General features: G+C 38.9%; 1 protein-coding gene and 1 non-coding gene across 2 annotated transcripts; one reads left to right on the top strand and one right to left on the bottom strand.

The window, feature by feature from the left end:
* Positions 1 to 299: 299 nt before the first annotated feature.
* RAB11A (RAB11A, member RAS oncogene family) lies at positions 300 to 21,026 on the bottom strand. Its single transcript, XM_070377309.1, has 5 exons — positions 20,858 to 21,026; positions 14,296 to 14,491; positions 13,638 to 13,831; positions 12,625 to 12,705; positions 300 to 2,049 (listed from the first exon to the last, which is right to left on the bottom strand). The coding sequence occupies exons 1-5, from the start codon at positions 20,895 to 20,897 to the stop codon at positions 1,910 to 1,912; spliced, it is 651 nt and encodes a 216-aa protein (XP_070233410.1). The 5' UTR covers positions 20,898 to 21,026; the 3' UTR covers positions 300 to 1,909.
* Positions 21,027 to 21,368: 342 nt separating this feature from the next.
* TRNAQ-CUG (transfer RNA glutamine (anticodon CUG)) lies at positions 21,369 to 21,440 on the top strand. The gene has a single exon. It is a non-coding gene; the product is annotated as a tRNA-Gln (tRNA).
* Positions 21,441 to 21,648: the final 208 nt, after the last annotated feature.

Raw genomic sequence — 21,648 nt, 5'->3', positions numbered from 1 at the left:
AGAATTTTGTAAAAACTTAACTATCGATTTTGAGTAAAATAGCGATGGAGCCTCTTCTTGGGACTGGTGACGCTGTTACATACCAAAGTACAGAGATTACTTTCCTGATGCTTTTGGTAATACTTTTTCCAAGAATAATTGAACTCTATGTCTAAAATCAAAGCTGAATTCATATAATGATGCCTCCAATTCAGTAGTTTACTCTGTTATCCAAGGACCTATGCTCTTATCATCAGAAGCAAATGTTTCATGGCTACATCCAAAGCACTCAAAGGAAAAATATAATCTGACAACATAAAGAATAGTCCCCCTATAACTGTTTATTAGAATGTGAATATATTCCAAATCAGTAACTTAAAAAAAAAAAAATCAAGTTACAGAGCATGCATAAAATACAAAGTAGCGATTTACAAGGAGATAGTAGTATCTTCATAACTAATACACCAAAATAATAAAAGGGCTACAGAGGAAAACTAAATAGACTGACCACAGCAATGCCTTCCGTGTGCCCCACACGTCATGAGCACCGCAAAAGACAGATTAACTATGAAACATAGTAATCTAGGCAAGCCCACACACATGTATATTTTGGGGATATTCCACCATCCTGAATCGTATCACTTTAGTTGACACAACTTTCAGAACACTTCAGAGTTAAGTGCTTAATATTATTCACAAAAAAATAAAACTAAATATTAGTGTGCACATTTCAGAATGAAAAATGAGTTGTTCCATTGATTTCAATAATGTAGTGGAAGAAAACTTTCAGGTTTGTACAATGCCTAATGCATTCTATTTAAACTCAAGGTACTATTTCATCTATATACTAAAAGAATACATGCCTTTTAAGTGGTACCACTTGAGCAGAAATTAACCTCTCTTGTATTCTTTAACATACTGAAACCAGATATTTAACTGGACTATATTCCATAATATACTACAAAACTCAAAAATCAGCATTGTTAAAATAATTATCCATGCCTGCTGGTGGCTATGGTGATAAAACTAGGTTGCATTTACTGGAAGGTTTTAAGACAAAATTAACACTTTGCCATCAGAGACTAAGCGCATTAAACCAGTTATTGCCTGAGCAATAAAATGCCACATAATATACTGCTGGGAAATTAGAGAAGTTAAATGACTTGGGCTGCCTGATCACTGTAACAAAGGCACCTCAGATGGAATTCCACCAGTCTCTCCGGTTCCCAGCCTGCCAGGCAGCACTGTGTGACTTATGGCCCCATAACCATGCTACTACTGAAATCATCACAGTCTTTTGTGTTTATTAAGATAATTCTTGTCGAGAAAAAAGTGTTCCCCCCTCTCTAATCAACTTTGATGTTTACAAAAATTAAAAAACAAAATTTACTGAACTACATAATCCTATTAAGGCATTTTAGAAATTGACTTCCAGAATAATGGAAAATTTATAAGCTCTCAAAATTCTACTATGTTTATAGGGCAATTCTTAGATTTATGGAAATATACTCTGCACTGAGAGAAGAGTGTGTTAATTATAAGCTGCTCTGTGGCAAAATGATAGCTTATTTCTACAGTCTTCTTAATTTGATTGAATCAAGACCAACAGGTCTGAGCTTCAAGGGATCAAGTTCTATTATGTCCTACAGTGACAGCTTCCATGATGAAAAGTAAACAATAATTGAGGAATCCAAACATTCAGTTTATTAAACTAAGGCTAGTGAAGCCATAGCATGAAAAAAAGCTGCAGTCATTCGGGACAAATGGATGATTTTATAAAGCTAAAATCAAAAGACTTGAGACATGGAAAAATTCATAAGTATGAGGAAGTAATAAAACACAAAAATGACCACAAGAATTACAAATATATTTAAATCTCAGACCTGGGAATTGGACTATACACAGCCTTCTAGGGGAGAAGAGAAACGCCTTATATGTTCTGACAGCACTGCACCTTTGGCTTGTTTTCAGTGGTTGGTGGAACATGAATAGGAACCACGTTGTTGCTTGGAGACATGTCATTTTCACGTCTGTCTGACATTTGCTTCTGAGAAACAATGCGGTATATCTCTGAGGGGAACAAAAAAGAAACAGCAACACTCACTGTGAACAGACCCATAAATCAGTGATTAAAAATTAAAGATACACAGAGGTAGAAGTTATATTCACAAGAGAAAAAAATGCAAATAAACTGAACAGAGCTCATATACTCAAAGCTCTTTTTTCAACCAGCCACTGATCAGTCAACCCATTATTTCACAATTTCCCTTAAGGTAAGAACAGAAACAAAGGCTTTCCATTCCAGAGGGAAAGGTTTACCAACCAGTTAGATAAATCTTGGTCTAAAGAGATTATAGGGCTTAGATCTAAATTTCTAACCTTATCAAAGAAACCTACATATATTGACACTGTACCACAGAAAAATATTTAAATCTGCATTATCAGACCCAGTAGGTATTTCTGTATGTAGTGAAGAATACAACTTCATAGACAAGTCAAAATCCCAAAGAACTCTTGGAAAAGAAGAATGGAAAGATAATGTGTATCAATGCCTTCTGAACTAAAGTTAAATTGCAATGAGATAATCATTCAAAACAGGCAACTTAAGATTTTCTAGGACACTTAGCAAAACTGTTTAGCATCCACCTCTTCCACTAAATGTCCCCTGCCATATCAGTAAGCAGAAGATGCTGGGCCATCAGCCACCACACCCACCCGCTCTCCCCAAAGAAGCACCCTGAGGGAATTGAGGATGGAGAAAAGTAATATACTGGCACTAACTAGTTAAGTAAGTGAAGTCGCTCAGACCCTTTGTGACCCCATGGACTGTATAGCCTACCAGGCTCCTCTGTCTATGGGACTTTCCAGGCAATATAATACTGGAGTGGATTGCCGTTTCCTTCTCCAGCAGATCTTCCCGACCCAGGGATCGAACCAAGGTCTCGAGCATTGTAGACAGACGCTTTACCGTCTGAGCCACCAGGGAAGTCTTCTTTTGATATGCACCTTAACTAGCTAGTTAAGGTGCATATCAAAAGAATGATTTCAGACTTCCCATACACAGGACAGCCCTAAACTCATTAACTTGAGATGTCTGGTTTTCTTCAGTTTTGAATCCAGACTACCCGATTTTTGTTCCAAAACCTCCTATATATCCTGGTTCCTCTCCTAACTCTTCTAAACAGTTCCTCAGAGCTATCTGAGAGGCTGCCTCCTGGACTTAGGGCAAGTCCACCAAATAAAAAATATAATTCTCAACTTTCAGATTGTGCCTTTTTTTCAATCAACAAACTATAAGGACCAAAACTGTACTACCTTATTCATGCTGTATCCCCAGCATATTAGGTTGGTGCAAAAGTAACTGTAGTTTTGCACTGTTGAACTTTGTCATTTGATACTGAAACACACTCTTAAATAAATGTGGTTATCAGTTCAGTCACTCAGTCATGTCCAACTCTTTGTGACCCCATGGACTGCAGCATGCCAGGCTTCCCTGTCCATCACCAACTTCCAGAGCTTGCTCAAACCCATGTCCATCGAGTTGGTGATGCCATCCAATTATCTCATCCTCTGTCGTCCCTTTCTCTTCCTACCTTCAATCTTTCCCAGCATCAGGGTCTTTTCCAATGAGTCAGTTCTTCATATTAGTGGCCAAAGTACTGGAGCTTCATCTTCAGCATCAGTCCTTCCAATAACTATTCAGGACTGATTTCCTTTAGGATGGACTGGTTTGATCTCCTTGCTCAAAAGTTATGTTATACATCATTTTAATGGGCACTTCTTGCATTTCTTTTTTTTTGGCTAATGGCTTATTACTTGCTATTTATATTTATTTTAGACTTGGCAAATGTTAGACAAAAAGCAAATTTGAGTGATTTTCTTATTCAAGTTCAAAATGGGTCGTAAAGCAGTGGAGACAGCTCGCAACATCAACAACGTGTTTGGCCTAGGAACTGCTAACGAATGTACAGTGTAGTGGTGGTTCAAGGAGTTTTGCAAAGGAGACAAGAGCCTTGAAGATGAGAACCACAGTGGCTGACCTTTAGAAGTTGACAATGACCAACTGAGAGGATCACCAAAGTTGATCCTCTTACAACTACACGAGAACTTGCTGAAGAACTCAACATCGACCACTCTACGGTCATTCAACATTTGAAGCAAATTGGAAAGGTGAATAAGCAAAGTAAGTGGGTGCCTCATGAGTGGACTGAAAAATTTTAAAAATCATCATTTTATAGCATCTTTTCCTGTCCTAAGCAACAACAACAAACCATTTCTCCATCAGAAATTGTGACATGTGATGAAAAGTGGATTTTAGATGTCAACCAATGACAACCAGCTCAGTGACTGGACCGAGAATCTCCAAAGCACTTCCCAAAGCCAAACTTACACCAAAAAATGGTCATGGCCACTGTTTCAGTGGTCTGCTGCCAGTCTGATCCAGTACAGCTTCCTGAATCCCAGCAAAACCATAATATGTGAGAAGCATGCTCAGCAATTAGATGAGATGCACGGAAAACTGCAATGCCTGAAGCCAGCATCAGTCAACAGGATGGGCCCAATTCTTCTCCATGACAAAGCACAACCGCATATCGCACAACCAAACGCTGCAGAAGTTGAACAAATTGGGCCACGGAACTTTAGCCTCATCTGCCATATTCGCCTGACCTCTCGACAACTGATTACTACTTAAAGCATCCTGAAAATTTTTTTCCAGGAAAGTGCTTCCACAACCAGCAGGATGGAGAAAATGTCTTCCAAGAGTCTGCTGAATCCCAAAGCACAGATTTTGCGCTACAGGAATAAAAAAAAACACTTATTTCTCATTGACAAAAATGTGCTGATTGTAATGGTTCCTATTTTGATTAATAAAGATGTGTTTGAGCCTAGTTATAATGACTTAAAATTCACAGTCCAAAACTGCAATTATGTTTGCACCAACCTAATAGTAGGGGATCGATAACTAAGTACATGATAAATTATTATTAAATTCCTCTACAGCAAGTTATTGTTGTTCATTTGCTAAGTCATACCCAGCTCTTTGCGACCCCATAGGCTGCAGCATGCCAGGCTTCCCTGTCCTTCACTATCTCCTGGAGTTTGCTCAAAATCATGTCCTACAGCAAGTGTCCTTATTTAATAAATAATTGTATTTTTAATAAACTGGTCTTACAGTGCACTGCCTAAAAGTAGCTCCTGCTGACTATATAAACTCCTTACAAAGAATAGATCTTATTTTGTTTTCACAGTGCTTCCTCAGGAAAAAACACCCTCTAAAAGTAAGGGAATTCTAAAAATGGGACAAATTGACACGATATGCCTCCTATTATGTGATACTGTGAAGTATAACATATTCCTATGAATGACACCTATGTATTCCTACCAAAAAATGTTTAAAATGAAGTTATCATGAGTAAATAATGAGATAAATCCAGACTGAGGGACATTCTATAGGACAACTGGCCAAGACTCTTTTTCGGCTGTGCCAGGCCTTGGTTGAAGCATATTCTGCAGTTGCAGCATGTGTGATCTAGTTCCCGGAACCAGGGATCAAAGCTGGCCCCACTGCACTGGGAGCACAGAGCCTGAGCCACCGGACAAGGGAAGTCCCTTGGCCAAGACTTCAACAAACGTTACGCACAAAATACATTAAAAATCGAAAATAAATGCTTTAGATGTGGGCTATGGCCCATCTATTTATATTAAATATGCATTAACTGCCTATTTAAGTAAATAAAATTTAAAATCCAATTCCTCAGTCCAATAGCCATACTTCAAGTGCGTAACAACAACCTATAGTCAGTGACTACCCTATTCAGTACCCAAAAATGTAACAATTCCATTAATCCAATGTGTTTTCCTTGACCAGATCCCAGGTTTAAACTGTAAAAACCAAATCTATAAAACACAAATCTGAATACAACTTGCACATTAGATAATACTACATGAACATAAAGTTCTTGGATATATGATATTGTGATTATTTTAATATAAAGTTATGGGGTAAAAAACAAAAGCAGAATCATATTTTCAAAATGTCCAAGAATACAGCAACCAAATGCAATGTACAAACATCATTTGGATTTTAGTTTGAACTATTAAAATTTGAGACAGGAAATTGTAATATTGTTTGAGTAATAGAGGACAATAAGGAATTACTGCCAATTTTTAAGTGGTTTTATTGTTATGGGGTTTAAATTCTATCTTTTAGATATACATCATGAAATGTTTACAAATGAAATGACATAATACCTCGAATTTGTTTCAAAACAATGGGGGTGGCAGTAGGTGGAAGAAAGACAGGCTCTGGACTGATGGTTATCAATGACTACATGGGAGCTCATGACAGTACCCTACTTTTGGCATGCTGAGAACTTTCCGTAACAAAAAGTTAAAGGAAAGAAAATACATTAACTAAATTAATTTTTTTTCCAAATTAAAAAAACTAATGTTCCAAAAGCTGAACAAGAGCAAACTATAATCAACTGTGTATGTAAACTAACAAGGACACTGATAGCTAGTGTACCTTTTCTTATGCTTTTCTGGGGGAGCAGGTGGCTAAAATTCATGCTTTAAAAGGTTGACAGTGGTTCAAAGAACCAAGAGAAAAAAATGATTACAATAAACACTACTGACTAGAGTTGTTTTTTTTTTTTAAAAAGGATATGAAGGCAGAGCCTTCATTTACATTCTTTCCATTAAAAGGGGATGGGACTAGAGTATATCAAGGGTAAAAAGGAAAAATCATTCAATCAGGCGAGTGACTAAGGACAAAAGATAACCATCAACTTACCATGAAACTAGACTCTTCAGTCTTTATTATGTTTTCTCTCTAATCCCAAATTGGATGGCTCTTCTTCAAGTACAAATGATTAAATGAGACCCTCTATAAATTTAACTTCTTTACAAGTGGTTTTCAATGTTGTTAGGGGAACCAAAACAAAAAACATTTTACAGGTTCTTACATGAAAAGCAAATAATGGACAAGAGGAAAAAGCAGAGTTCTCAGAGAACACAGAAAGGTAAATAATTAGAGATCTCATTATAAGGAAAACAAATTTGAGCAGCGTTATAAAACTGCCTGCAAGTACTACATACTATTTGGCAGAAATGGATTACTCCTACATTGCTCCAATCGCCAAAAAGATGCCGACCAAGGCAGTGAAGAAAAAGAAGCTTGATCAGAAAATGAGGAGAAAATTTTCTTTCAGGTAGAACGGGCACTAAGAAGCTACACAATTACTTAACATCTCTTGTGGCTGGATGTGTCACTCAGAAAAAAACTTTGATAAGAAAACAGGAAGCAGGTACCTTCAGATGGTAAAGTGTCTGCCTACAACACGGGAGACCTGAGTTCAATCCCTGGGTCGGGAAGATCTCCTGGAGAAGGAAATGGCAACCCACTCCAGTATTCTTGCCTGGAAAACCCCATGGACGGAGGAACCTGGTTCGGCTACAGTCCATGGGGTCGCAAAGAGTCGGACACGACTGAGCAACTTCACTCACTCACCTTCCAGCTGGGATCCGATTAAGGAAGGTTATTTAAGTGGAGGAAGGGGTACAGGACTAAACCAGCTAAACCAGATGCAAATATTTTCCTCTATAAAGGGCATGTTCTCCTTTAGAACAAAGTGTATGTGATATACCAACTCCCGCGCACAGACCCTTTTCAAGAAATCCAAAGGACAGGTTAGGTTAAAAAGAAGGAACTCTGCTTTATCGTTCATACATTAGGATCTCTTGTAGGAGATCTAAATATAAAGTAAAATATTAATATAAAACAGCTTTAAATATAACCAAATAAAGTTAAATAAAAGACATATGCCTATTTCTACTCTAATGAAGTATTTATCAAGATGCAAAGTAAATTCTAAGTTAAATGTAATAGTTTCAACCTGGTGAATAAAAAAAGCTAAAATTCTTCAGTCCTTCCAAAACTTGTGAAAATAAGAGGCCTGAATTATCCTATTAATACTACAGCTCACGTTAGAATTTATTAAAACTTCTTCAAACCCACTGCTCATGATATAAGTTTCCTGAAGGTCAAAAATGCTCCAATTTGAGTTATTTAAAAGGCTGCCACATGCAAAGAACCAAAGCTACTATGCCTGATTAAAAGATCCTTACTACTCCAATAAGATTAGTGTCTGAAAACTTTAGTCCCACTTTTAAGAGACAATATGCTAAATGAACGAAAATTCTTTCAACTGGGAATTCCCTGGCAGTGCAGTGGTTAGGACTCTGCACTTCCACTGCAGGGGCACAGGTTCAATTTCAGCTTAGGGAACTAAGATCCTGTTAGCCACGCCACAGGACCAAAAAAAAAAATCTTTACCACAGAATTTAGAATTTAGTCTCCATACTACAAAGATGGCTTGGACTTACTGATCACATGGAGAAACCTGGCAGACACCATAACCAACATCACCAGTTTCTAATCAGACAAACCAATATTGTGAGCATCCTGATGTGATGCGCTGAGAACACTCTGTGGTATTCCTATTGAAAGCAAATAACCAGAACTGAATCAAACAGAAACATCAGACAAACCCAAACTGAGGGACATGACAAAATAACCGACCCATACGCTTCAAGAAATGTCAATAAACCAAAAGACAGACTGAGGAACTATTCCACATTAGAGGAGACTAAAGAGTTATGATAAGTGAACGCAATGTATGATCTGATCAGATTGTCTTTTGCTAATAAAAACACGACTGGAACAGCTGGCAAAATCTGAATAAGCTCTGTAGCTTAACCATGATGAGGCACTATTATCTCTCTTTTGACCACTATACTATGGCTATGACATACTAAATATCCTTGTTTTTAGGAAAATACACACTGAAAAAAAGCTCCTAGGGATAACGAGCAGCATGCCTGTTACTCTCAAATGGTAAAGCAAAACAAAACAGTATTGTTTATATATTTAGAGAAAGGAAGAAAAAGAATAGAGTAAGTGTGGTAAAATTCCTCAGTATCTGAGGAATATGGGTTAAGGGTATTTGCAAATACTTTGTACCACTATTGCAACCTTAAGTCTGAAATAGTCAAAATTCAAATCAAAAAGAAAAAAAGTAATACAGTATGGAAGTATGGATTAATAACATCGCTTAATGAACTTGAAGATGAAAGAAAACAAAGCTGCACTGAAATCTAGAGGCTATGCAATATATCAGACTCACTCACGCACTAACCAACTACCTCCTAAAAATACCATCAGCAAAATTATGTCAGGAAGTTACTGTCAAATTCACACATATCAAGAATGCCAGGGGTCTATTCTAAAATAAGCAACGCAAATTATCTTTGAAGTAACAATGGAGATACATTTTCTAATATTTAATTTTGCATCTTAAAAAGTAAAAAGCTAGTTTTTTCTTCCAGTAACATCAAAATACAATACAAATACTCCCTTAATACTGTTAATCTGTTAAGTCAGAATTAAACCTAAATGAGAATACAGTTCTATTTCCTGTATTTTCTGTGCATTAATACTCCCATTAGTATACCGAAAAGTTTAGATCCTAACACCTGCAAAACACAAATTTCCAGTCATATGCAGTGATCTCTGATCCTACAGATCAACACTGAGATTTATTGCAGGAAGTTGAGGAAGTAGTGACTAGAGAGAGGAAAAGTGGTAATAAGTGAATCTTTTGTTTGCTTTCAAGCAATATTAATTAAGCAGTAACAAAAGCTTAATCGAGAGTGAATTTTAAGAGAAACAGCCAGCACATTCATCATTCAGCACAAAACAGTTCCATTTTGAGTACAATATATATCACTGCTTATTGATTAGTTCATGTTTGAATGGATCACAAGTTCGATGCTACAAAACGACACATAAAATTGTTAACCACAGATGAAACAAAACACTTGGCCTCATTTTCACTAAATAAATGGGCTAGAAATTGAGATCGGAATGGGCTAGAATTATAACAGAGATTTGATGGGACGTAAAAAATGACCCAACAAGGACTGACTAAAGTTTTTTCAAACGAGCTTTCTCAGAGGGCTTAAGAAGATGAAGATGACTCACATCTTAGAACACTGAATCTTAGGACTAGGGAGGTTCACTGACTTTAATTACAGAGCGAATGAGAACAAAGTGGTAAAAGGTAAAACCTACAACTCCTGGGTCTCAATTTAGTATTATCACATTGACTCAAGAGAAACCACACAAGTGCTTAAAATGAAAAAAACAAGATTTGAAGACATATGGCATATTCAATCAAATCTTGCCTGCTTTAAACAATCTGCAGTGAAAGTTGACCCAAAGATTTTTTTTTTTTTTAAGTGACTGTGTTCCAAAGACTGTTTATCCAACCCTAGCACCAACCTTTATTTACTATTTTTCTGATAAGAGAAAAGAATTACAATAAAATAGATATGTAAAACATCAATATAGTTTATTTTTAATGAGTTTTTTTCATACTTTAATTGCTACTTAGCTAATATCCAATGTTTACAATGTACCAGGCGCAGTTAAATATTTTACATGTATGGAACTCACTCATTTTTGGAGTCTAGATTTCCAATAACAGTCAATTCTTTTCTATGGATTAGCTCACAGAAACAAAACCTTTTCACTCACACCATTAACAGTCAAGTCAAATTACACCACAAGGTATTTATAAATACAAGCCTCTCTTAAAAAGAAAGTAACAGAACTCCCAAAACATATTTCAACTTTACATATGAAGAAATTAAGGCCTAGAAAGGTTAAGTAACTTGCCTAACATAGCTCATTAGTAAGTGAAGGAGCCAGGATTAGAACACAAGTCAGGCTTCCAAGCCCATGCTCCTAAACCCTAAGTTTTATTCGCTACATTTTTACAGTAAAATAAGACAACATTTAAAAGCTAAAGGGCTTCCCTGGTGACTCAAATGGTGAAGAATCTACTTGCAATGTGGAAGACCTGGGTTCAATCCCTGGGTCAGGAAGATCCCCTGGAGAAGGGAATGGCAACCCACTGCAATATTCTTGTCCGGAGAATTCCATGGACAGAGGAGCCTGGCAGGCTACAGCCCACAGGGTCATTAAGAGTCAGACTCGACTGAGTGACTAACACTTTACAAGTTAAAATCTGTTGGCCTCTAATACAACTGCTGCATACCAAGAATAAAATCTTGTTACACTATAATTAGAATCTCATTTACTTAACGATTTCTCCATATATACTTTTTAGAACATCACATAAGAGCACTATATATTAAGACTACACTCTAAATTATGAATTCTTAAAAGTAATATACATTTTTAAAGTACTTTGTATTTATTAGACTTCCCTGTAGCTCAAGGAGAAGGCAATGGCACAGCACTCCAGTACTTTTGCCTGGAAAATCCCATGAATGGAGGAGCCTGGTAGGCTGCAGTCCATGGGGCCGCTAAGAGTCGGACACGACTGAGTGACTTCACTTTCACTTTTCACTTTCATGCATTGGAGAAGGAAATGGCAACCCACTCCAGTGATTCTGCCTTGAGAATCCCAGGGATGGAGGAGCCTGGTGGGCTGCCATCTATGGGGTCGCACAGAGTCGGACAGGACTGAAGCAACTTAGCAGCAGCAGTAGCTCAAATGGTAAACAATCTGCCTACGATGCAGGAGACCAGGGTTTGATTTCTGGGTCGGGAAGATCCTCTGGAGAAGGGAATGGCAATTCACTCCAGTATTCTTGCCTGGAGAACCCCAGGGACATAGATGCCTGGCGGGCAACAGTCCATGGGGTTGCAAAGAGTCAGACACGACTGAGTGACTAACACACACATTTATTAGAGGATTAAGATAAAACTTTCAGATAAATTGTTCATTCTATTAAAGTGAGGGTAAATATGCTCAGTTGCTCAGTCGTGTCTGACTTTGCAACCCCATGGATTGCAGCCCACCATGCTCCTCTGTCCCTAAGATTTCTTAGGCAAGAATACTGGAGTGGGTTGCCATTTCCTCCTCGAAGGGATCTTCCCAACCCAGGGATCTCAGTCCCATCTCTTGTGTCTCCTGCATTGGAAGGTGGATTCTTTACCACTGAGCCACCTGAAAATCTCCAAATTTGAGTCACTATAAATAAAATATTCTCTCACCCCTGAGGTTGACATGGTCTACACATCCACATTCCAAAAGACCATGAATTTTATTTCTTTTCCACTACTTTTTAAAACTTTTCAGTGTGTTATCACTGGCTGCTTTTCTCCACATTGCTTCTTATACAATAATAAATCGTGGGAGAATTTTACCTTTTGTTTCCTAAGTTTTTAAGAATATGTATTTTCCTAGGTGCTTCTATAACACATCAGAACCAAGAACACCTTTTCTTTACTGAATTTCAAAAGGGCATTCATCTTTCCATAAATGGGATTTCAATATTTACCTTATAAAAAAGTACCATTAAGCATTGTTTTGTGTTTATGACCAGGAAGCATGGTATGCACAGACTAAAGTAATAACAGAAGTGAATGCATTACTTTCAAAGTATTTTTCCCACTATAAACCAGATGAGTTAGGATGAATGTAACTACAACAGCTCTCAAATGATAGTCATTCTTAGTGTGATTTTATAGTTTAGTTTTCTGATTAATTTGTTTAAATTACCTTTCTACTACTTCTAATTCCCACTGGTCTAATCTAAAAATGCAAGTCTTACCTGTCAAGATTGTCTGAAAAGCAGCTTCCACATTTGTAGAGTCTAGAGCAGATGTCTCAATGAATGACAAACCATTTTTTTCTGTAGGGAGACACAAAACTTCAGTCTTGTCAAATTTAAAAATACAAGGGACGTAATAGACTCAGACCTTCAAAGGGAAAATAACAACTTTTTAAACCCCAGGTTCTCCCCCACTTCTTAAGCAATAAGAACACCATGCTACTTCCACTTTAGTAGATTAAAAATGAGAATTTTCATTGGCTTCTTAATTAAAACAAATACTTGCTACATCTAAACACTACCATTGGCAATGAATAACACTGGGCATAATGCAGTAAACTTACCAAATGCCCAGCCAATTTCACCCTTACTGAGCTTCCCCCTAACATACAGCCATGGTATGAACAAGGGGGGGTATATGTGATTCACTTAGAATTCTGTTACTATTGTCTGAAACAAAGCTTCTTGACTAGAAAACAGAAAATTTTAGTCACAGCATAATCAACAGTGAAAGCTCACATCGTGCACTAGTCAAGAATGTACAATGTTGCCCTCTGGTAGGCTGCCCCTACCACCAATACAGAGTCAAGATAGGCAGATTCTCTATTAAGCCAAAAAAGTTATAACTCCAAAGCAGCTACATCCCTGTTGGTCCTTTACACTCCCTGGGCCACTACTTTTCAGACCCGCATAGAACAAGTCTTGGTAAAACAAAGACATGATGGAAAAAAGCAGGAAGCACAGAACAAACATAGATTTTATCTACCACTTCCAGGGAGAGAAAAGATAGTATTTATATTCAATTTTTGGCAGCAAAAACTCAATACTACAAGTCTAATAACTCAAAGTTAAGCAAGAGAGTCATACAGTCATCATGCACTTTCAAAACAAGATCTGTTAAGCATTCACGTTTACCTTTCCAGAACTGTTGCAACCCATTACCCTCATTGGAAGGGTCATGAAAACTAAGAAATACAGAAGCACTGTAATATCATAGAATTCGTACCACTAACCTGCAAAAGCTCTTGCTTCATCTGTAGGAACTGCCCTGAGATGGCGCAAATCACTCTTATTGCCCACAAGCATGATAACAATGTTACTATCAGCGTGATCTCTTAGTTCTTTCAGCCATCGCTCTACATTTTCATATGTGAGATGTTTAGCAATGTCATAAACCAATAAGGCACCTACAGCTCCACGATAGTATCTGAAAACAGAAAAATGTATTTAACTATTAGAAAACAACCATAAGATGGGAGAGAACACCAGAAAAGACTAAGTATATGAACTATGTATGTATACACACACACACACTCTCACACTTTTTTTTTTTTAAACACACGAATTTTAGAATACTAATACAGGAATTCTTTAAAGGAAACAAAACAGTACTTTTTTCCAATACCAAAAGTCAGCTAATCCACTTTGGTAGCTATTTCACAGAACTTAAAAATGCTGAGAGACTTCCCTGGTGGTCTAATGGTTAAGAATCCGCCTACCAATACAAGGGACACCGGTTTGATCCCTGGTCTGGGGAGATTCCACGTGCTGTGGAGCAAACTAAGCCCATGAGCCACGTGCTGCAACCAGAGTGCCACGCATGTAGCAATGTAGACCCAGCCCAGCCAAAAATAAATAAATAAAATTTTTTTAAAAAATGCTGAGACTTACGCTGATGTTATAGCGCGGTATCGTTCTTGCCCTGCCGTGTCCCATATCTGTGCCTTTATTGTTTTCCCATCAACCTGGATGCTTCTTGTTGCAAACTCTACTCCAATGGTGCTCTTGCTTTCAAGATTAAACTCATTTCGAGTAAATCGAGACAGGAGATTACTCTTTCCAACACCAGAATCTCCAATAAGAACAACTAAAAAGACAAAGTACTTAATGTCAGATGGATGAGGCACGCATATTCAGAAGACCATCATGTTTTAAAGCAAAAAAGATAGGGCATCAGATTTTTAAAAAAGGAATGAGGGTAGGGAGGAAGAGTTGAATGCTCATGTTACCAATCGATAAAATCAATTTATTCTTTTAATGTGTTTCTACCTGCATAGTGACTTCCACCCATCATCTACTTAGTATCCTGTCTTACAAATGCAAATATTAATCATAGGTCTACTAGGCACTGATGACGGGCTAATGCATTAATTTAACAATCAACACTATATCAAACTTATTACCTTACAAGGTTATACTTGAGAGGTAAATCCTAAATCAAATGAACAATCTGTGATATGAAAATGTATTAGACATGAAAGCAACAAAGGATGTTAGTGCCCTAAGTATGTTCTACTTAGTTTCATCAAAGCCTGGGTGTGACCTCAGGACTCATATCTAGGCAAAATGAACACATTTAACACAGTAGGCAGCAAGTTTATAAACTTTGCCACCCAGATCACAGAAGCTACAATGACCCTCCCATAATTACATTTATCAGACTAGCAAGAAACTAGAGACCCCTCCAAAATCAAGGAGCCCTAGAAAGCTGACTAATAATTTTGACTTACTCTGAGTCAAAGGCAAAGGAAGTCATAACTTTCACTGATGACTTAAAAAAGAAGAAACAGGTTTGTTTGACTGATTAGATGAATTTATATCCTCTGATTACTATAGGAAGTAGTTTATTTTCAAGCTAACTACAGTGGATTCTTTCTCACCTAAGGTGATATATCACACTTCAAAAACAATGGGGAAATAGGCAGTTAACTTGTTTTAAAGTGTTTCTATCTGAACTTAAAGAACAAAACAAAACAAGCTCACAGGTTTTCAGAATCTGAGCTTGATAACATTTTTTCCTTGGTAGAAGTTTTTTTATCAATGTTTCAGAAAATATTATGCTTACTCCTACTATTGACTGCTAACGCATCTTCTCAATTCTTTACTAGCTAACTGATTTATTAGATACCAGGAATAAATAATCAAACACTCAAGAGTAACAGCAAGGTATAAGACCATGCCTTACTAAAGAGACTGGTATTTCAGCGGAAGGGGGACATGGCAAGGGAAGGAAACGCTGTGAGAGCTCCCTGCACTCGGGCCAGAGGGCAGACCGTCCATTATGCGCGAGAACGGATGTAAGCCGGCCTCTGGACAGTCTTGGAGAGAGTACACTGTCAAATGCATATCTTTCTGGCTTCCTCTATCAGCTGATTCAGCAAAAAAAATCACCCAGGCAGCAGTGACTCCATGCAGCAAAAGGCACAGTTATTTCCAGTTAGCCAATTAGAGGGTGTCAAAAGTACTACAGCAAACACAGACAATACAGTAAATGCTTCTACCAGGGAAGAAGACGGTAAGGTCATGAAAGTAACATATAAAAACATTTCCAATTTTATAGTGTACTACAGCTGGTTCCTAAGTTAGTTTTCAAGGTCCTCCATTCTAAATGTGAGGTAAAATTCCAGTTTCAGTAATAAAAGTCTACCCTATTAGCAGAGTATACTCACTTAGTAGGGAACTAAGGTTGCCTCTCAGTTCAAAAGGGTGGATGTTCTGCTGACGACACCTCTTTTGAATCTTTCCTGGCCCCACACTAGCACTGAGGTATAAAAGCTTCTCTTGAAGTAGGAATAGGAAACGGAAAAACCCAAAAGTTGGACATTTCTACTTCCAAGGCACTCAGATTTACCAGTCAGATGAATCAGTTTAGAAACCAATCACTTAGTTCAAAGCCAAAGAGCAAGACATCTAGAATGACACCGCCGGGACTTCCCTGGTGGTCCAATGGTAAGACTCCGCGCCCTTCCACGGAAGGGGGCACGGGTTTGACCCCTAGTGGGGGAACTAAGATCCCAAATGCCACATGGTGCAGCCAAAAAAAATAAATAAAAACAAACAGAATGACAATGCCTTTGGAAAACATATAACTCAAAGAACTCAATAACTCCATCCCACAAAAACTCTAATACTTTCAAGTTTTGGTTTCTTGCCTTTTAACTTCCACTTTATAGATTATATTCTGTCTCCCCATTCTCAAATCTTTGCACTGTCATAAAGACATTTAGTAAGAACATTTTTTCCCTTGATATAACCAATTAATTTTAACATAAAAATTATTACTAGCACCCTTATCTGAAAATAATTCAAGATACATGAATACTTCATACAGTAGAAAAGTTATCTCAACTAGACACAGGCAAGGTTGACAAGAATTATGACTAGCGACTTGTTAAAGGATTATATCTTAAATGACAACAGAAGATATTGCTTCTTTAAGAACAGCACTGCCAAGATGCTGCTGAGAAATGACACAATATGGAAAACTTCTTCTATGCAGTTACCAAATGAGAAACTGCACCAAGAAAGGTTGTATTTAGGCTCACTAAATAATAAACAAACTAGAATGGATTAAGTTACCTGAACAACTGAAAAGAATTCACTGTGATTTTAAAAACAAATCAAAAGTTAACAGACTCAAACTTAGTTTCCGACCAAAAACAGTTTCATTAAGATGATAATATTTAATTGCTTTTTTTAAATATGATCCACTATATGATTACATCCTATAGTTCAAGAAAGAAATTTGCAGTGACTTTCCTTACTTTTTATCACTAGTATCTTAGTTTAAAGTTCTTCCACTTTAAACATTTTATAACTGTAGCCATCTACATAAAATATATGTGTGTGTAAGTATAAATTAAATAATAGAATCTGTATATGAAACGTCACATTTCTTAAACAAATCTGATAATATTCATTATCACTTGGTTAACCTCATCTAATACTAAATTTGGTTCATTATATATCAAATACTAGGCTGCTAAAAGCTATAAAAAGAATATACGCATTAACTGACCATTATTTAATAAGAATTTCCAACTCTTCAACCACATTTAGTTTTATACAGTCTGTTACAAACTAATGTACTAGACAAAAATTTCATTCAACAAATCAATCATAATATCTCAGACCTAACAGTTATAACCTGAAGTAACTGATAATTTTCACACTGGTTTATAAATAAACTTGGAGATCTTTCTACTTTCAACTATATTCATAGTCCAAACTCACCAAGAGTCTTTTTTAAAATTAAATAAGGCTGAAGTCTAGACAAGTTTTTCTAGATTCAGCAGAACCCAAATTGCTCAACCATAAGTTGTGAAAGAAAAACTATCAAGATGCAAGACAGCAAAGTTCCTCTGATCAGCCCCACTAACAATCAGCTGATGGTTAATTACTACTGACCTTCAATTAGACTGAAAAGAAAATGGTGTAGACTATGTACACAGATATTTTCAGAATATGTGACTCTGATTGAGTAAATGTCTACCACAATATTTGTCAACAGGAACTATGATTGATTTATACTTCACTTATGTGTCTGTCCCACAGGGCCTTAATCACAGTGTGTAAATGTAGAATTAACATTTTTAAAACAGCCAAGTTTTAAAATTAAAATTCACCACCACCAGCAGTCTCACTGTTGAGCTAAAGATTAATGTTCAAGAACAAATACATAATTTAAAATAATTTTCCTACTCTCCCCACATTACACTTCCACTTGAAGCACTCCATCCTACACCAATCAGGATATCCCTTCATTTTCAACTGATTAGAGCTACAAACTAATTTATAATTCCCTCAACTATTAAGTTTGCTAGGATAAGTCTTCTTCCAAGTAGACAGCTGCAGCTCATCTCAGGGAATATCTACAAAGAATAAAACCATTTTAAAATGAAATTATTGTTGCTTCTCTTTAAATTAAAATTGTATAAATAAGAAATTGGCTATATAATCACAGAAGTTAAAAAGTGACTCATACACTATTAAGAGCTTTTTTAAAAAGTGTAAATCTTTCTCAGCAGAATTTTTAAAAACATTCTATTAAACAGCAAAGTGTACAACAAATGAAACCAAAACCTGTGGAACTTTAAAATACTTTAGAAGGCTCTAGTTTTAAGTTTCTTTACTAATACTTAAATGCTCTTCCAGTTATAGATTTACGGTTTTAAGAAAACAAAAACAAAAACAAAAAACTGTAAGAACCACAGTAACTTCTTTAACATTATCTGAGTTCTCAGAGAAGCTAAAACTTTACAGTCTCACTTAATTCTCACAACAGTCCTGAGAAATACTATTTTCTTTTTACAGATGAGGGAACTGAGGCTCAAAAGAGTCAGCTTTCCCAAGGTCACAAAGCAAATGTAAGACCTGAGGCAGTAATTCGAAACCAGGCCTGTGCGATTCCAAAGCCCTGTGCTTTCTCAATCATTGTTAGCAAAGTGGTCTAAGCCCCAAAGCTAAGTTAAAATCCATTAAGCCAATCCAGGGTACTAAGTATTTTGGGGGAGGAAATAACTAGGTTCTATAACCAACATTCAAGTTGTAAACCAAACAAGAGAAATACTCTGATAGTCTATCTTGTCCTAAATTAATTACTTCAAAAGCAGCCCTTATGTAAAAAAACAAATCTCCCTTTAATGACTACACCCCAGTCTCCAGGGTCACTGAAGTAATCTCACCAGATTTCAGAAGCCTTCAGCCAACAGAATGTAAACTAATCCATGTTTCTTTTTTGTATTTGTAAAATGATTAAGTACCCTCTTCTCTGTGAACAACTTCCCACTGTCAGGCGGTGGGAGTGGATACTGAAGGTACTCACTCTACAGAAAAATTTCTGGCCCAGAAGAGTAAGTGGCGGTAGGCCCATCAACTAGTAGGCCAAGGTTTGCAGAGTACTGGTGAAGCAATGTTTCCTGCTTTGTTTAGTCAACCATACTTAGCACCCAGTGGCAAAGTCAGAAAGAGTCACTAAGCTTAACATTCTTTTCAAACTCCACCCTTCACTGTAAAGCTTTAATAGTAATGGCTTCTTACTCGCTGGTAATGATCTTTGTTCAGCATACTACTGATGGCTGCCCTCCTAACTCCGGACCAGAGAAACAGCATCAGAGAGAGAGCATTCATCCAACAACAAAAGCATTTACTGTACTTTCCTCTCAAGGAAAGCTGTACCCATTATCTTTGTCGATTACAAAAAAAAAAAAAAAAAAAAAAACTATTTGGATTCTTTCCGGACTAACCAATAAGCAATTCTTTTTTTCACTCCCCATCCTCCACTATGTTTTGTCCAAGGGCACTACATGGTTCCCCCTATCTTATGAAAAATATTTAATTTGACCAAAGAGCACACAACTTCCCCATGCTCCCCCACCTTTGGGGAAAGGTATGTGGCCAACCAGGACGCTTCCCTTCCTGTTCTAAAAACACCGAAAGGTTGGATCCTCCCAATGTTGCAGCAGGAAGCAACCAGTCCGTAGCGATAAAGCAAGCTATTTGTGCAGCGTACAACCTTTCCTGCTCAGGAACTGGGCCTTCAGGTCTGGCAAGGATAACAGCCACCACCCATCCGCAACCCCTAGTCTCGGACACAGTCAAGAGTTATCCCAGGCTGGTTGCCTCTGGGTAGGGAAGGCAGGAGAAAAGAAGGCTGGGTGGGAAGTCACATCGGTCTGCCGGGTCACTGCGACAAGTGCGCGCGTGGGTGATGGGACAATCCCTCCTGCCCTACTCCCCACCGCCGGGGTCGCACGAGCGACGTGGGAGAGCTCGTAAACTACTCGCGGAGGGAAGGCAGAAAAAGAGCTACCAATGCCGGGGGCCATGCGAGGTTTCAGACCACGAGAAGTGTGGGGTGGGTGGGGGTGGGGCCGCCGACCCGCTCGGATTTTTAACCAGGGCCTGGCCCCGGGGATAGAAGAGGGCGAGGAGAGGCGGCTTGTCCGAGGGCAGGGAAAGGGTTCGCCCGAGGGAAAAGGGAGGCAGATAAGAAAAAGATCTGTATGGGAGAGTGCGCCGAAAGAAAGATGAAGAACGAGGGTAAGGGCCTGTCGGAGGGGCTCAGGAAGGGTGTATACCGAAGGGGAGGGGGCGCTGAACCCGAAAAGATGGATGGTGGGGGGGGCGCCCCATTAAGGGGGCCCCGAACCCGGGGAGGAAAGAAGGCGATTTGAGAGACGGCAGCCGGCCACGAGAGGGGCGCAGGGTAGGGACTGTGAGGCTTCCTAAGGCCTCTGGGGAGGTCGCTATGAGACCGCTGTGTGGTGAGGACCCCCATCCGTGAGTGGAAGGAAAGGGGCTGAGCTGGGGGACCTCAGGATAAGCCGCACAGAGAGGAAGAGCTGAGGAAGGCCGGTCTCAGAACAGGGGCAACCCGCGGGCGGGTCCCCCGGGAGTGTCCCGGGCCCCCAAACCGGGACTCGAGGGAGAGTTCCAGAGCCCACGGCCTCACCTTTGAAGAGGTAGTCGTACTCGTCGTCGCGGGTGCCCATTGCGCGGCCGAGAAACGAAGGGGCGGGAGCAGCAGTGGTACCGGTGGGACCAGGGGGCGTCGCTGCAGGGGTAACCCGAACGCCGAGCTTCAGCTGCCGGACCCGGTAAAGAACCCCTCCCTGCCGCTACGCCACTTCCGGCAGGCCCCCACCCATAGGGGGAAGTACTTCCGGGGGCGGCGCCCCGCCCCTCAGCCCAATGAAGGGGGTGTACACAAGTTTGGCGTCTGTCGTCCAAGCTTCCCGGACTCGGAGGGGTTTCGAGTGGCTTAATGAGCGCGGTACTCCCGGCTTACCTCACTTACAGAGGCTGCTCTCCATACATAATAGTCTCTCCCTCACTCCACTCGCCGTTATTCGGGGAAGCAGGGCACTGGAGAGCGCTTCAGCACTGCCTCTGGTGGTCGGTTTGTGGATGGGGGCGGGGTTCTCTAAGGATTAGAGAGCCGAAGGCAGAACCGTGAGCGTGGCGGTTCCATGGTGTAATGGTTAGCACTCTGGACTCTGAATCCAGCGATCCGAGTTCAAATCTCGGTGGAACCTGTACTCCTTCCACTTTTTGGTTTGGGTTTTGTTTTTTCCCTGGCCACGATTTTTAAGTCATGTACTTATTCACAAAGTGACTCTTGTACACCTGCGGGGTATATGTGTCTTTGAACTAAGGAGGGAGGGAATGCCACAAAACTCAGTTGCCTAGGAAGACCACATGCATTTCCTTCAGTTCTGTACTGTTACCTAGGTGTCTCCTAAG

The sequence above is a fragment of the Bos mutus genome, chromosome 10 (assembly GCF_027580195.1).
Source record: "Bos mutus isolate GX-2022 chromosome 10, NWIPB_WYAK_1.1, whole genome shotgun sequence".
NCBI classification, from domain to species: domain Eukaryota; kingdom Metazoa; phylum Chordata; class Mammalia; order Artiodactyla; family Bovidae; genus Bos; species Bos mutus.
Note: the sequence above shows the minus strand (reverse complement) of the source record. Positions and strands in the feature narration are given on the sequence as shown.